At 36.1% G+C, this 11054-nt stretch overlaps 2 protein-coding genes across 3 annotated transcripts; one reads left to right on the top strand and one right to left on the bottom strand.

The window, feature by feature from the left end:
- The first annotated feature begins 1476 nt into the window (after positions 1-1476).
- On the top strand, positions 1477-3472 carry LOC117628851 (protein MODIFYING WALL LIGNIN-1). The gene is made up of 4 exons (XM_034361389.1): positions 1477-1844; positions 1934-2163; positions 2904-3198; positions 3241-3472. Exons 1-3 carry the CDS (start codon positions 1740-1742, stop codon positions 3157-3159), a joined length of 591 nt encoding a protein of 196 aa, XP_034217280.1. The 5' UTR covers positions 1477-1739; the 3' UTR covers positions 3160-3198; positions 3241-3472.
- A 516-nt stretch (positions 3473-3988) lies between these two features.
- LOC117628850 (protein decapping 5-like) lies at positions 3989-10419 on the bottom strand. Of its 2 annotated transcripts, XM_034361388.1 has the most exons (8): positions 10131-10419; positions 9089-9189; positions 6866-6937; positions 6239-6736; positions 5849-6091; positions 4709-4900; positions 4507-4614; positions 3989-4394 (listed from the first exon to the last, which is right to left on the bottom strand). In XM_034361388.1, the coding sequence occupies exons 1-8, from the start codon at positions 10255-10257 to the stop codon at positions 4251-4253; spliced, it is 1485 nt and encodes a 494-aa protein (XP_034217279.1). In that variant the 5' UTR covers positions 10258-10419; the 3' UTR covers positions 3989-4250. The 2 variants fall into 2 exon arrangements, with proteins under 2 accessions (XP_034217279.1, XP_034217278.1); XM_034361387.1 differs by having other exon boundaries at positions 5849-6736.
- Positions 10420-11054: the final 635 nt, after the last annotated feature.

Below are 11054 nucleotides of genomic sequence, written 5' to 3'. Positions count from 1 at the left end.
GTTTTTCGGTTTAAAATGCCACCCCTAAGTAGGCCAGTGTTAAGATGGTAAAACTAGCAGCCTCCCCTGTTCTGGGTTCACTATATTTGTCGGGCTATGTGTTTAAAAAAAAGTTTCAAATTTTGGTTTGGGCTATGGCCCTATTTAGTCAGACCCAGATATAAATTCTATGATATAAATCCATGTGGTCCTTTTAAATCTTATAAAATCTTATGATATAATCTTTAAAATCCAAAAGTTAAAAATCTTGATTATACAAAATTATCAATAAAATATTATAAGTCATTACATTCTGATTAAATTCGCTGGATTTTTTATATTTTTAAATAGTCTTTTAAAATCTCAATTGAATACACCCCCTTTAGTTTTATCTGTTATTTAAAATTCTAAAATTTACACATATCAAAGTCTCAAGGGATTTGCAAACGGGGTTTAGTCCAGTGGAAAATGAACTCAACTTGCATACCAGTGGTCTCAAGTTCAGACTCTCATGACACGCTTAGTAGTGTGTGTGAGAAACACACACCCTCTCTTTAGATTATTGCTTGTATTATTATTATTATTATTTTTTAAAGTCTCAATGAATTTCCTTCGTATCTAAATCAGCTCTAAAAATTGGGCCCAAACATTTAAATTTCGGTTCTGAAATGAAGCATGTGGAGCACTTACGCCTGAAAGACAAAGGGAAGGGACATCTCTTTCAATTATAAATTGTTTCTTTTCTTAGGAAAATTATGAGTTGTTTCTTAATTAGTTTTCAAAATCCACGGTTTCATAGAATAAATATTACAATATCTCACTTTCTCTCACCCACCCGCCAGCCATCCTTCCTTTATGGCATCCACAAATCTTTCCCTTGAAGGTTAAACGAATAAAATTGAAATCAAAAGTTGCACCTCTCACTCTTATGAAAGAACACCGAAGAATCCTCAGAGGGTGGGAACCGTAGTAAATCAATGCTTTTAATTACAAAATTCTACTTTATCCAAATGAAGTGCGGTTCTAAAACAATGGTCCCCATCCCATACCATACTAATGTGAGAGAGACACCAAATATTTCTTTTTTTTACTCGGAATAATGTAAATAATAATAATAACACAAAAAATTATCTGGTAATTAGTAAAAGGAAAGGCCAGTTTTTTTATTTCTTGACAAATTGACATCCCACGTATTCTTTATGTATGGGAAGAGAGATTGAACTCAAATGTAAAAAAAGGACGCACTGCTTTAGCCAAATGACCTAACCTACGTACATCTACCAAAACAATGACTTCTTTTTAGAGACATCCCAAGTCTGAAGCCGCGTTAAATCCGTCCTCTATTTTCTTGGTATGATTCTTCAAATCCCTAATGAGTTGCGCATCTCATTAGTGAAGCCGTTGACTAGCACCAATTTTAAAATAGATATTTAGGTGCTTATAGTCTGATCCAAAGCTTGGCACAATATTCCAAAACCGTCTAATACGTAAACCGAATGGTATCTCTCTCCACCTCCAAAGCAATGGAAGAATTGTTTGGGAGAAGAAAGTCTCAACAACAACTAGAGAGGAAGAAGACTGGTACCTACCTACTGTCTACACCTAAACCCAAAAGCCCACCATCACCGCCACCAAATATTATATTTTCAATACTTTGAGTAAAATCCAAGACCCCTCCTTCTCCTCCTCCTCCTCCCCCTCCTCATCTGTTTATATTTCAAGCTTCTCTCAACAAGCTCTCAGCATCCTTCTCAATTCTCATGGAGAAACACCAATATGAGTTGGTGCTAATTCTTTTTATAGTTGCCTCCCTTGGCCTTGTCTCTATCATATCATGCATAGCCGCAGAGATTAAGAAAACAAAGGTACATACATACATATAAACACACTTTTGATCTTAATAATAATAATTACTAGTTTAATTTTTTGATTAATTGTGGTATTTGATTTGTAGGAGGAGGAGCTGACGGTGATTGGAAGACTCTGTCATTTGCCAGAAAGTCAGGCATTTGGGTTTGGAGTTGCAGCATTGATATGTTTGTTTGCAGCTCAGATGGTGGGGAATTTGATAGTTTGCACTTATTTTTGTTCAAGAGAGAGAAAGAAGAAGAGTGGTAGTGATTTCAGTATCAGTTCCAAAGCGAAAACACCAACGATTTGGATGGCTCTTGCGTGCATCTCTTGGTAGGTTTTCAATCTCCTCCTCAATATCTATCCTTTTGGTTTACGGTTGACAAGTTCCTACCATATACGCAATATAAGAAAATAGCTGCCTGCTACAATTTTTGTTTCTATTTCTCCTCTTGATCCTTCATGATTGAAATTTCAGAAATTGAGATAAAATAAACTATCCAACCCCAGATAAGGCCATAACCAGTTCCACCTGTTTTCAGACATTTCTCCATGTGGGTCACCTTTACTTGGAAACTAGAGTGGGTTTCGAGAGACCACACATTTCTTAGCTTAATTACTTTAGTACCCCTTCAAACTATAGTTAAATTCACATTGCCACTTCGAAATTCAAAGTAACACACATTGCACGTTTGACTAATGTTTTGTGTCTCACTTTATCCTTCATCGTCAAATCTGTCAAAAGTTCCGTTGCAAATGTTAACAATGAGTCCCCTTAATGTCACATCAATGTTTTTAACAGACTTTTTAACATACTTAATGGTGGAGTGTAAAATGAAAAGCAAAACATCGGTAAATTGTACAAATTGAGTCATTTTAAAATTTCGAGAGGCAATATGAGGCCTATATTTCTTCTTCAAACCCCAAAAAATGAAAAAAAACAATAGTTCCTTACAAAATGGACAGATCAGCTCTGAGCTGGAAGTGTCTCAATTTAAGAAACATTAATAAGACATGAGAATGGGAAAACGCGGATTGAGATAATGAATTTTGGAAATGGGCCATTGTTGCAGGACCAGCTTTGTAATGGCAGTCACATTGCTAAGCTCAGCAACTAGCATGAGCAGAGACCAACCCTACGGACAAGGATGGCTGGATGGCCAATGCTACTTAGTCAAACAAGGAATATATATTGGCTCAGGAATTCTGGTTCTAATTGCAATTGGTTCCACGCTCGGCTTAATCATCATCATCACAACCATGAGGCAGACCCAAGTTGATGAAGGTTCTAAAGCAAAAGAGCAAAGCAAGTTGAACACAAAGTCATAGAGAATAAAGACAACTTTTGGGGTAGAGAACAACCAATTCCCCTCCCCACCACATACATGAGTTAGGCCACTTGGTCAAGGTAGTGTGCTCACCCTTTACACCCGAGTTCAATCGCCCTCTCCGTACATTAGAATAGTTTAAACTATCACTTTGTCAAACAAAACAACAGGATAGGACACCAATCTACTAAATTGAAAATGTAAAGTATAGCCCAAAACTCCAACTTCCAAAGGATGCACTACAATTTTAATTTTTATTAATACACAAAAGGGCATGGTTTGTTATGAATTTCTATAAAGTCTACTCTTTGGTTTGCAATACCTTTAACATGAACCAAAAGAAAAAAAAGGTTGCCAAAACATGAAAATGTCAGACCTTAAAATGCACTCTAAGAATGTTTAGTAACAATATCCATTGTATCCATTGTTTGTTACCTGACCAAAAAAATAATACTTGACAAAAGAAATACTTTTCAAAATGATCTTTTCATTCAGTGGATTGAAAAAAGCAACCACCTTGGAACCCAACCCACTAAAGAAAAGCACTATCTACTTATTTACTTACAACCTCATCCGCCTAACTCCACTGCGTACAATTAACAATTCTACTAGAAAGGGATCTTCAACAAAAAGAGGACAAATAATGACACAAAGAAAGTGAGGAAATTATTTTATTTATGTTTTTTAAAGGAAAAGGGAGGTAATTATTCCTATTAATTAAATGAAACATATGCAGTTTATTCTTAAATTTATTATTTAGATGTGTGATTCTCTCTTGCAAAGACATTCTATAGAGAGAGAGAGAGAGAGAGAGAGAGAGAGAGAGAGCAGAAGTAAAAACTACACCAGCATTTGATTTCTATTTCTACTGATTGTATAATGGACAATATTTGCATTAAACAAGAGATGCAAAGGCCAGTTCATGGGCACTAAAACGGCATGAACCAGCCGAATCCTCTAACAAACGTGAAGATCTCAAAATGTCCACAACATTTACCTTTGAGATTCAGTCCTCAATGTCTAGAATGAGGTACAAAGAAACCATAGACAGCAATCATGGACCTTGAGTGAACATTGAAACACAAATTGACATTAGAAGGGCATGTTACCACCACGTCCCCTCCCGCCGTAGCCATATCCCCTTCCCCATTGATATGGACCCCGGTAATTACCACCACGTCCAGCACCATAACCACCATAGCCAAGATTATATCTCTGCTGGAAATTTCCAAATGTCTGGAAAAGAAATAATGACACAAAATTACTAAATCACCCAACTATGACTCACTATCACTTTTGTATGTAATATTCAATGAAAAAAAAAAAAAACAACAATAACTTGGCAAACCTCAGTATCCTGCCTCATTCTCTCAGAAAACCTATGTCCATTTCTTCCTCCACGGTTGAGCGAATTACATGAAATTGTGTCAAAAAACTCATCCTTGTTATACGCAGGCTACATGAAACAAACAAAAAATAATCAATAATCAACAGTTCACAATTTGCACTGGACTGCTAAATGATCCAGTATATAACAATCCATGTCCTACCTTTGTGTTGGGTTTCAGGCCAGAACCTTCTTTGTCATCCACACATTGACCAGTTCCACTATTATCCACTCTTTCTGTTTGGTCACTTTGTTTTTCCTTTCCTAGGTAACCCCATACTTCATCTTTCTTAAACTTCTCATTCATGGCTAGAAAATCAAACTCCTCAGTATACGGTGTAGCTGAGTATGGAGACTGCATTATATAACAGAACAATGAAATAGATTACCAGAATGCCAAGTCATGATATTTAATCCAGGAAACATCTAGAAATTAAAACAAATAGAACTATGCTTCTGCTAACGTGAATATTTTCAGAAAGATACGAAAGGAAAATAAGATGCATATTTCCCCTAAGCACAACAAGAATGCTCAATATACTGACAGCAAAATGGCATGACAAACTGGATCATAAAACCATACTTCCATGTGGGAATGCACTTCTAAATGTACACCACACTTCCACTACTTTTAAGTGCATGCATCCATATCATGTAGAGAAATGTGTGCTTCAGAATGCAATTACACACTTCTAAGATTTCTGGTCAAGCTTCCTTCCAAAATCACTTGTTTCTGCCTCGATCCATTCCACACATGCACACAACCACACCAGCAAGCAAAAAGCACAACAAACGTGGAGGTCATTGTGTGATAATTCCAGCCCCAAAATATATATTATACATAGCAAAAAAACTATTAGAGTTAAATATAGGATCAGTTACACTGTATACAGGGCCCAAATACAAGCATTTGATCATCCAAAAAAAATCATTACCTTAGTTCTAATAACATTCCTCTTTTTAGTAAGTCACAATTGCTAAAATAAAACTGTTTCCGTATACTTTTCATCTCGGCGGGAAGTTTCCTTGAAAGTCTAAAGATTTTCTTATTTTTCAGTAGTCAAGATAAACCTAGATATATGGGATTCTTATAGTTCATAAACACAAAGCACATTGAAATGCAGAAATATGAGGTCTAAGTCTAGTATGCAGAAGTTCACAGAGCGTTCATTATGGAAGCACTAACATATTTGGATTATAAAACACAATCAACTGCATTAATATCTGAAAATAGACAAGGATTAAAAAAGAGAAATGTAGTTATCAGAAAGTATATGCAGACAATGCAACTTTCGAATCTCACCTGTTGGGAAGTGGGCAACGGCAATAATGGTGCTCGAGTTACAGGAGGAATCAAGGATGAAGATCCAGATGAGGTTGGCATCAAAATGCCCATATCCTTTCCATCAAGGTAGAGTTTCTGTGAGGATGAAAGTATGTGCGATCGAGATGGTGCCAATTGATCAGGAGTTAACAAAGATGGGGGTGGTGTTAGCAAGGGACCTCGATCAGAACCCACAGAAAACGATCCAGGATAAGGCATGGACTGTGCAGGTAGAACAGGTACTGAATCAGAAACCTCTTTAGTAGCAATTTGTGTTTCAATTATGTCTAAGTCTTGGCAGGGTGAAGGCAACGAAGACATAGTTAGTCGGCTAGCATTTAGAGGTATAGAATGAGATGGTAAAGATACCTGTGCAGCCATGGACGTAGGCATATCAAGTCCGGAAGAAAAATGTACAGAAGGGACAGAGGTAGAAAAGTTTGGATGTACAAAAGTTGGTGTAGAAGATGAAATTATAGGGTTCGGAGATTCTGATGTAGTGGCCAAGCCAAAAGCGATAGATGCGTGATTTTCAGGAGCCTTATTCTGCATTGTCAAGGGCTGTGACACAGAAGATGGAGATTGCAAAGGAATACGGTGATGTGGATGATCAGACATATCAAGTGATGCCCCATTGTATCCTTGCCAATACATCGGAAAAGAAAGTGCTGGAGGACTAGCAATATGAGTATAAGAGGAATGTCCTGATGTACCAACTTCAATTGCAGAATTATATGAAGGCAATACACCAACATGGCCTCTACTAGTCAAAGCAGGGGTGTCCTGCCAATGAGTTGTTTCTACCAAATTTTTACCTCCAACTAATGCTGATGCTGGAGAATTTACAGGCACCCCAGCATAGTGTGACTGCAAAGAAAATAAATAAATATATAAATCATATTTTCCAATTTACTCATAGAGATTATAAATGCATATATCATTTAATGTGTGAGTGTGTCTGTATGTGCGCAAAGGTATTTAACCAAATGTCAATACCTGTATAATAGCAGGATCATCATGAGTTTGTTCTTCTCTTTGAGCAGGCGGATGAGACTTAACTTGCAAATCCTATAATTGTGAAAATAGGCCCATTTTCAGTACATGAATAGTCTATCATATTTAGCATCCCAATATGTTTGTTTGTTTAATTGTCTAGGCATGTTTTCATCAAAATGAGATCTCGTTCATCAACATCAGTCATAAAATCATCTCATGCTCTTAAGAGAAATCTAGGAAAAAAAATGCACGTCTGTGTTCTGGGAGAGAGGGAAGGGTAGAGAGTGAGAATGAGAGAGAGAGAGAGAGAGAGAGAGAGAGAGAGAGAGAGAGAGAGCTAGTTGAAGTATCACCTTCCATGCCACATAAAAACTAATAAAACAGAGGGCAGAATAGGGAAAAGGACAATAATATACTCAAGGTGATGCTGATAAAGATGTCAGTTTGAACATCACAGGGGGTCTCATGCCTAAAAAGGTCATGTAATCCACAAGTAGGATAAAAAGCCAGATACATGCAATAATTTTCATACAACATAGAGAAGAAAACCAATTAAAAGGCCAGTCACGCAGAACATTGCATGCTCAAGTTTCTCAGTTTCCCCATTATATAATTAAAGAAATTGTTGACAGAACTGCACCTTTTTTTCTTTATAGTGAGCTAGATCAGTACGAATTTAAGATCAACCAAAACAGCTATAGAGTGAAGTAGAGGCTTTTAAAGAGGTTTACAGAGATATTATAGACACACACGCGCACACACACAGAGCAGGGTAATCTCTGTCTATGTTACATCCTAAAAATTCAAAGAGCAGCATGCCTTTCACCCAGAAAAAAAGGAGCAACATGCCTCAAGAAATCCTTGCATCACAATCTGTGATTATCATAAAATTAGTAGCCTCTAAAGAATCTAGAACCTTCACCAGTTACCTTCAATGGGACATTAAACTTCCAATATCGTTTTTAACATCCATAACCCAACTCCACAAAGAATGATATGCAGCTACACTCTAAACTTCTACTTAGTTGTCCTTGGATTTTTGTTTTCAGCCATGACTTAACAATGATTCTTGTGAGAACATATGATAATTTTCATGTTGATTTGGAGAGCCTATAGTTACCATCTTGAAACACCATCATGTGCTCAGATTAGTCCTAGATCTTCAAGCCTAGGACTACGAACCCTGATGCTGATTGTGGTCTTCACCTCACTTCAACCTTTTCAACAAGTATGAATGGCACTACCCGAGTGTTTAATAAGTAGGTTTGTACCAATTTAGGACCTTCCCATTTTATTTCAACTTTGGGATTTTTATCTTATATTGGGTTTCATTAATTTAAATTAAGATTTCTTAAACTATTAGGATCCATATTTCTACTACTGTCAGGATTTCCTTAGCAGATTTGGACTGCCGATTATATATAATAGGCATCAAAAAAACCTAAGATGACTGGAATTAGGAACTATTATAAAAATTGAAACCCTAACCACTTCCTCTCTTCCTCTCCCTCCTCTATTTCTTTCTCTTATACATCAATGTAATAAAGATACAAATATCTACGTTATAAAGGAGTTTTGATTGATGATATTATCCAATGGGAGAACAAATGCCTACAAAATTAATGATGAATGCAAGAAGAAAATTTTGTGTGTAGGCAAAATCTTAAGTTTAAATTATATTTAATTAACATGGAACTTGGGGGCTAGTTATTTATTAGCTTTATTGATAATTGGTACGCCACCATAATCTTATAGGATTGCATATATAAACTGGCCTTATTATGATTGGAATTTGATACTTTCACCTATCTGATTTGATAACAAAGAATTTGAGTTTATCCTAACTTGCCTTTCTCCTTCTCAGTCTCTTCCATCCCTCATTCTTCTCTGCTTAGACCTCTATCATGTGTTTTTCTCTCGTTCTCCCTATTTTCTAACCTTTGTCTACTTCTCTTCTGGTTCTACATCAATTTAGAATCAGAAAAATTTGTCTCTTCCAGTAAACTTACAAATTACAAGCATGGTATAAGGAAATTTACAATGAAGATAAAGAATAAACAAAAAACAAAATTACAATGACATTTCCAAGACAAAAAATTTTAAAATTAAAAATAAATAAATAAAATAAAAACCTGCCACCTCAAAGCAAGAACTAACAAAATAAATAAAAGGAAAATGAGATAAGAGTAAACAGTAATCAAGTATACTATGTCTCCCTCTTACCTTAATGTCACTTGCTCTAAACAGAATATATTCATAAACCTTATCATTTGGAGGAACTTGTGGGCCATCCTTCTTACGCCCCTCTGTTCCATATGACCTAACTGCAATATCATACAGAAGTCGATACATTCAAAATGTTTGATTTCCCAACTATAGAAGACAAGAAGAGTTTTATGTAACTTATGCCTACGGATGTTTTAATTTTAACTAAAATTCAGGTATGAAGACTGTAAACCGGGTGTGCTAAAACGTTGTCTATGCACACAAGTTGTATGCACAACATAAGTAGAACAGATAGCAATTTCACCTAAGTGCAACTAGCGTATAAAAAATCTTTGAAAAAATAGAAAATTACTTGATAGAAAACTTAAGACATTATAAACATTGAACTGACTCATCTCTTTCTCCTTCTCATTTTATTACCTAGAAGATCTCAAGACCTTAAGAACATTGCATGATGTTGACCACAGAACATTAATAACAAAGTTAACCCTCAGTACTGTAACTTCAAGTTTCGATGCAATATAAAAAGATATGGTGGAAGATTACATCTAATGAGTATGATGAAAACTTTATCATGAGAAAACAATTAGATTGCAAGCAAAATGTTCTTTAAAATACTGCTTTATTTTCAAGCTCACAGAAGGATTTCTTGCCGAACTAAATAATTTGTGGTTTGTGGCAAGAATTTATTGTCCAATTAAACCCCGTTCCTTGAGAACTGACAGATATAAACTACAACAACTTAGCAGCACAAAATACATTCATTTATACACATTTGAGATTATGTTTCTGATAGAAATTACATACACTGCCAGAAATATGATCCAAATACCAAATACATAAGAACTTCACAAGCATACATACTTGTATATGCACACACAGAGATTTGTGAAAAAAAAAACAGGGAAAAAACTAAACCCTAGCCGAGCGTACCGATTGTTAGGGACATTTTATCAATCAAACAGACATGCGATTATATCTGTAAATGTGAAAGTGCGAAAATCAGAGACAGATGAAGAAATGGAAAAGCAAAACGTACCGTTTTTTAGGCCAATGGAGGAGTCTTGGACGCTGAGGAAGTAGAGAACACCTTCGTAACGTATTTCGTACTTGGAAATTAGGCTGATGAGGCTCCCAATGTACGAATCTGCTGATTCAGTCGCCATTGAGATGAGTTTAAGGAGAGCGAAGGAAAGTCGAGGAAAATGAAATGAAATTTTCTCAGAACCGTTGCTGTTTTTTAGAGATTAGGGTTTGGGTTTTGTCTGTATCTTCCCCTTCAGGGAAAGTCGGTTTAAAAGCGCCAAAGAATCAGACTGTTACCACCAATGAAAATTACGCAGCCGAAGCGAAATCTTTTTGTTTTTTCTTTTCAAAGTTAATTTGGAGGCGCATTAGGCACGTGGCACAATTTTGGGCACCCAATGCGAATACTCTAAACAAAGTTTCCTGTTTGCAATTTTTCACAAATGAAAACTGGAAACTGAAAATTGGTTATTAAATGGGTTCATGTTTTTTATGTTCCTATTTATTTTCAAAAGACTGGTAATTTTTTTAAACTATTCTAAAATGTTTTCATTCTTCCATTTTCTTTTTCACTCTTTTTTCCCTCTTTTTTCATTCACCAATTCTACATACATTGTAAACTTAAGTAAATAAAATAATATAAAAATAAATTAAAGTAAAAAGACAAGACATTTACTTAAACGTTTGGGATGGAAATAAGGCAATATAAGGCTATGGGTGAGCCTATTCGGGTTGGGTCGGGCCATGAGCAGGCCGAAGGTTTCAAATCCTAAGTCCAAACCCCATCCAACCTTAGAACGAGTCGAGCCAAGCGGACCTAACCATCAGGCTAGACTGGTCTTTGGCCCATCGGCTCTCGAGCTACCCACTTCGACTAGCGGACAGCGAGCCAAATGATGATCCCGCTCATGCATTGCACTCCAATCCCAAAATCCGG

This window comes from Prunus dulcis, chromosome 5, assembly GCF_902201215.1.
Source record: "Prunus dulcis chromosome 5, ALMONDv2, whole genome shotgun sequence".
Lineage (NCBI taxonomy): Eukaryota > Viridiplantae > Streptophyta > Magnoliopsida > Rosales > Rosaceae > Prunus > Prunus dulcis.
The sequence above is the reverse complement of the archived record's forward strand: the minus strand, read 5'-3'. Positions and strand labels throughout refer to the sequence as shown.

Excerpts from the sequence above, each read along its gene's own strand:
- LOC117628851 (XM_034361389.1), top strand. The coding sequence starts at position 1,740 with ATGGAGAAACACCAATATGAGTTGGTGCTAATTCTTTTTATAGTTGCC. Across the intron at positions 1,845-1,933 it reads CAGAGATTAAGAAAACAAAG|GAGGAGGAGCTGACGGTGAT; the intron begins GTACATACATAC and ends TTTGATTTGTAG. Across the intron at positions 2,164-2,903 it reads GCTCTTGCGTGCATCTCTTG|GACCAGCTTTGTAATGGCAG; the intron begins GTAGGTTTTCAA and ends CCATTGTTGCAG.
- LOC117628850 (XM_034361387.1), bottom strand. The coding sequence starts at position 10,257 with ATGGCGACTGAATCAGCAGATTCGTACATTGGGAGCCTCATCAGCCTA. Across the intron at positions 6,938-9,088 it reads TTAGAGCAAGTGACATTAAG|GATTTGCAAGTTAAGTCTCA; the intron begins GTAAGAGGGAGA and ends TCACAATTATAG. Across the intron at positions 4,901-5,848 it reads CGTTGCCCACTTCCCAACAG|TCTCCATACTCAGCTACACC; the intron begins GTGAGATTCGAA and ends TATATAATGCAG.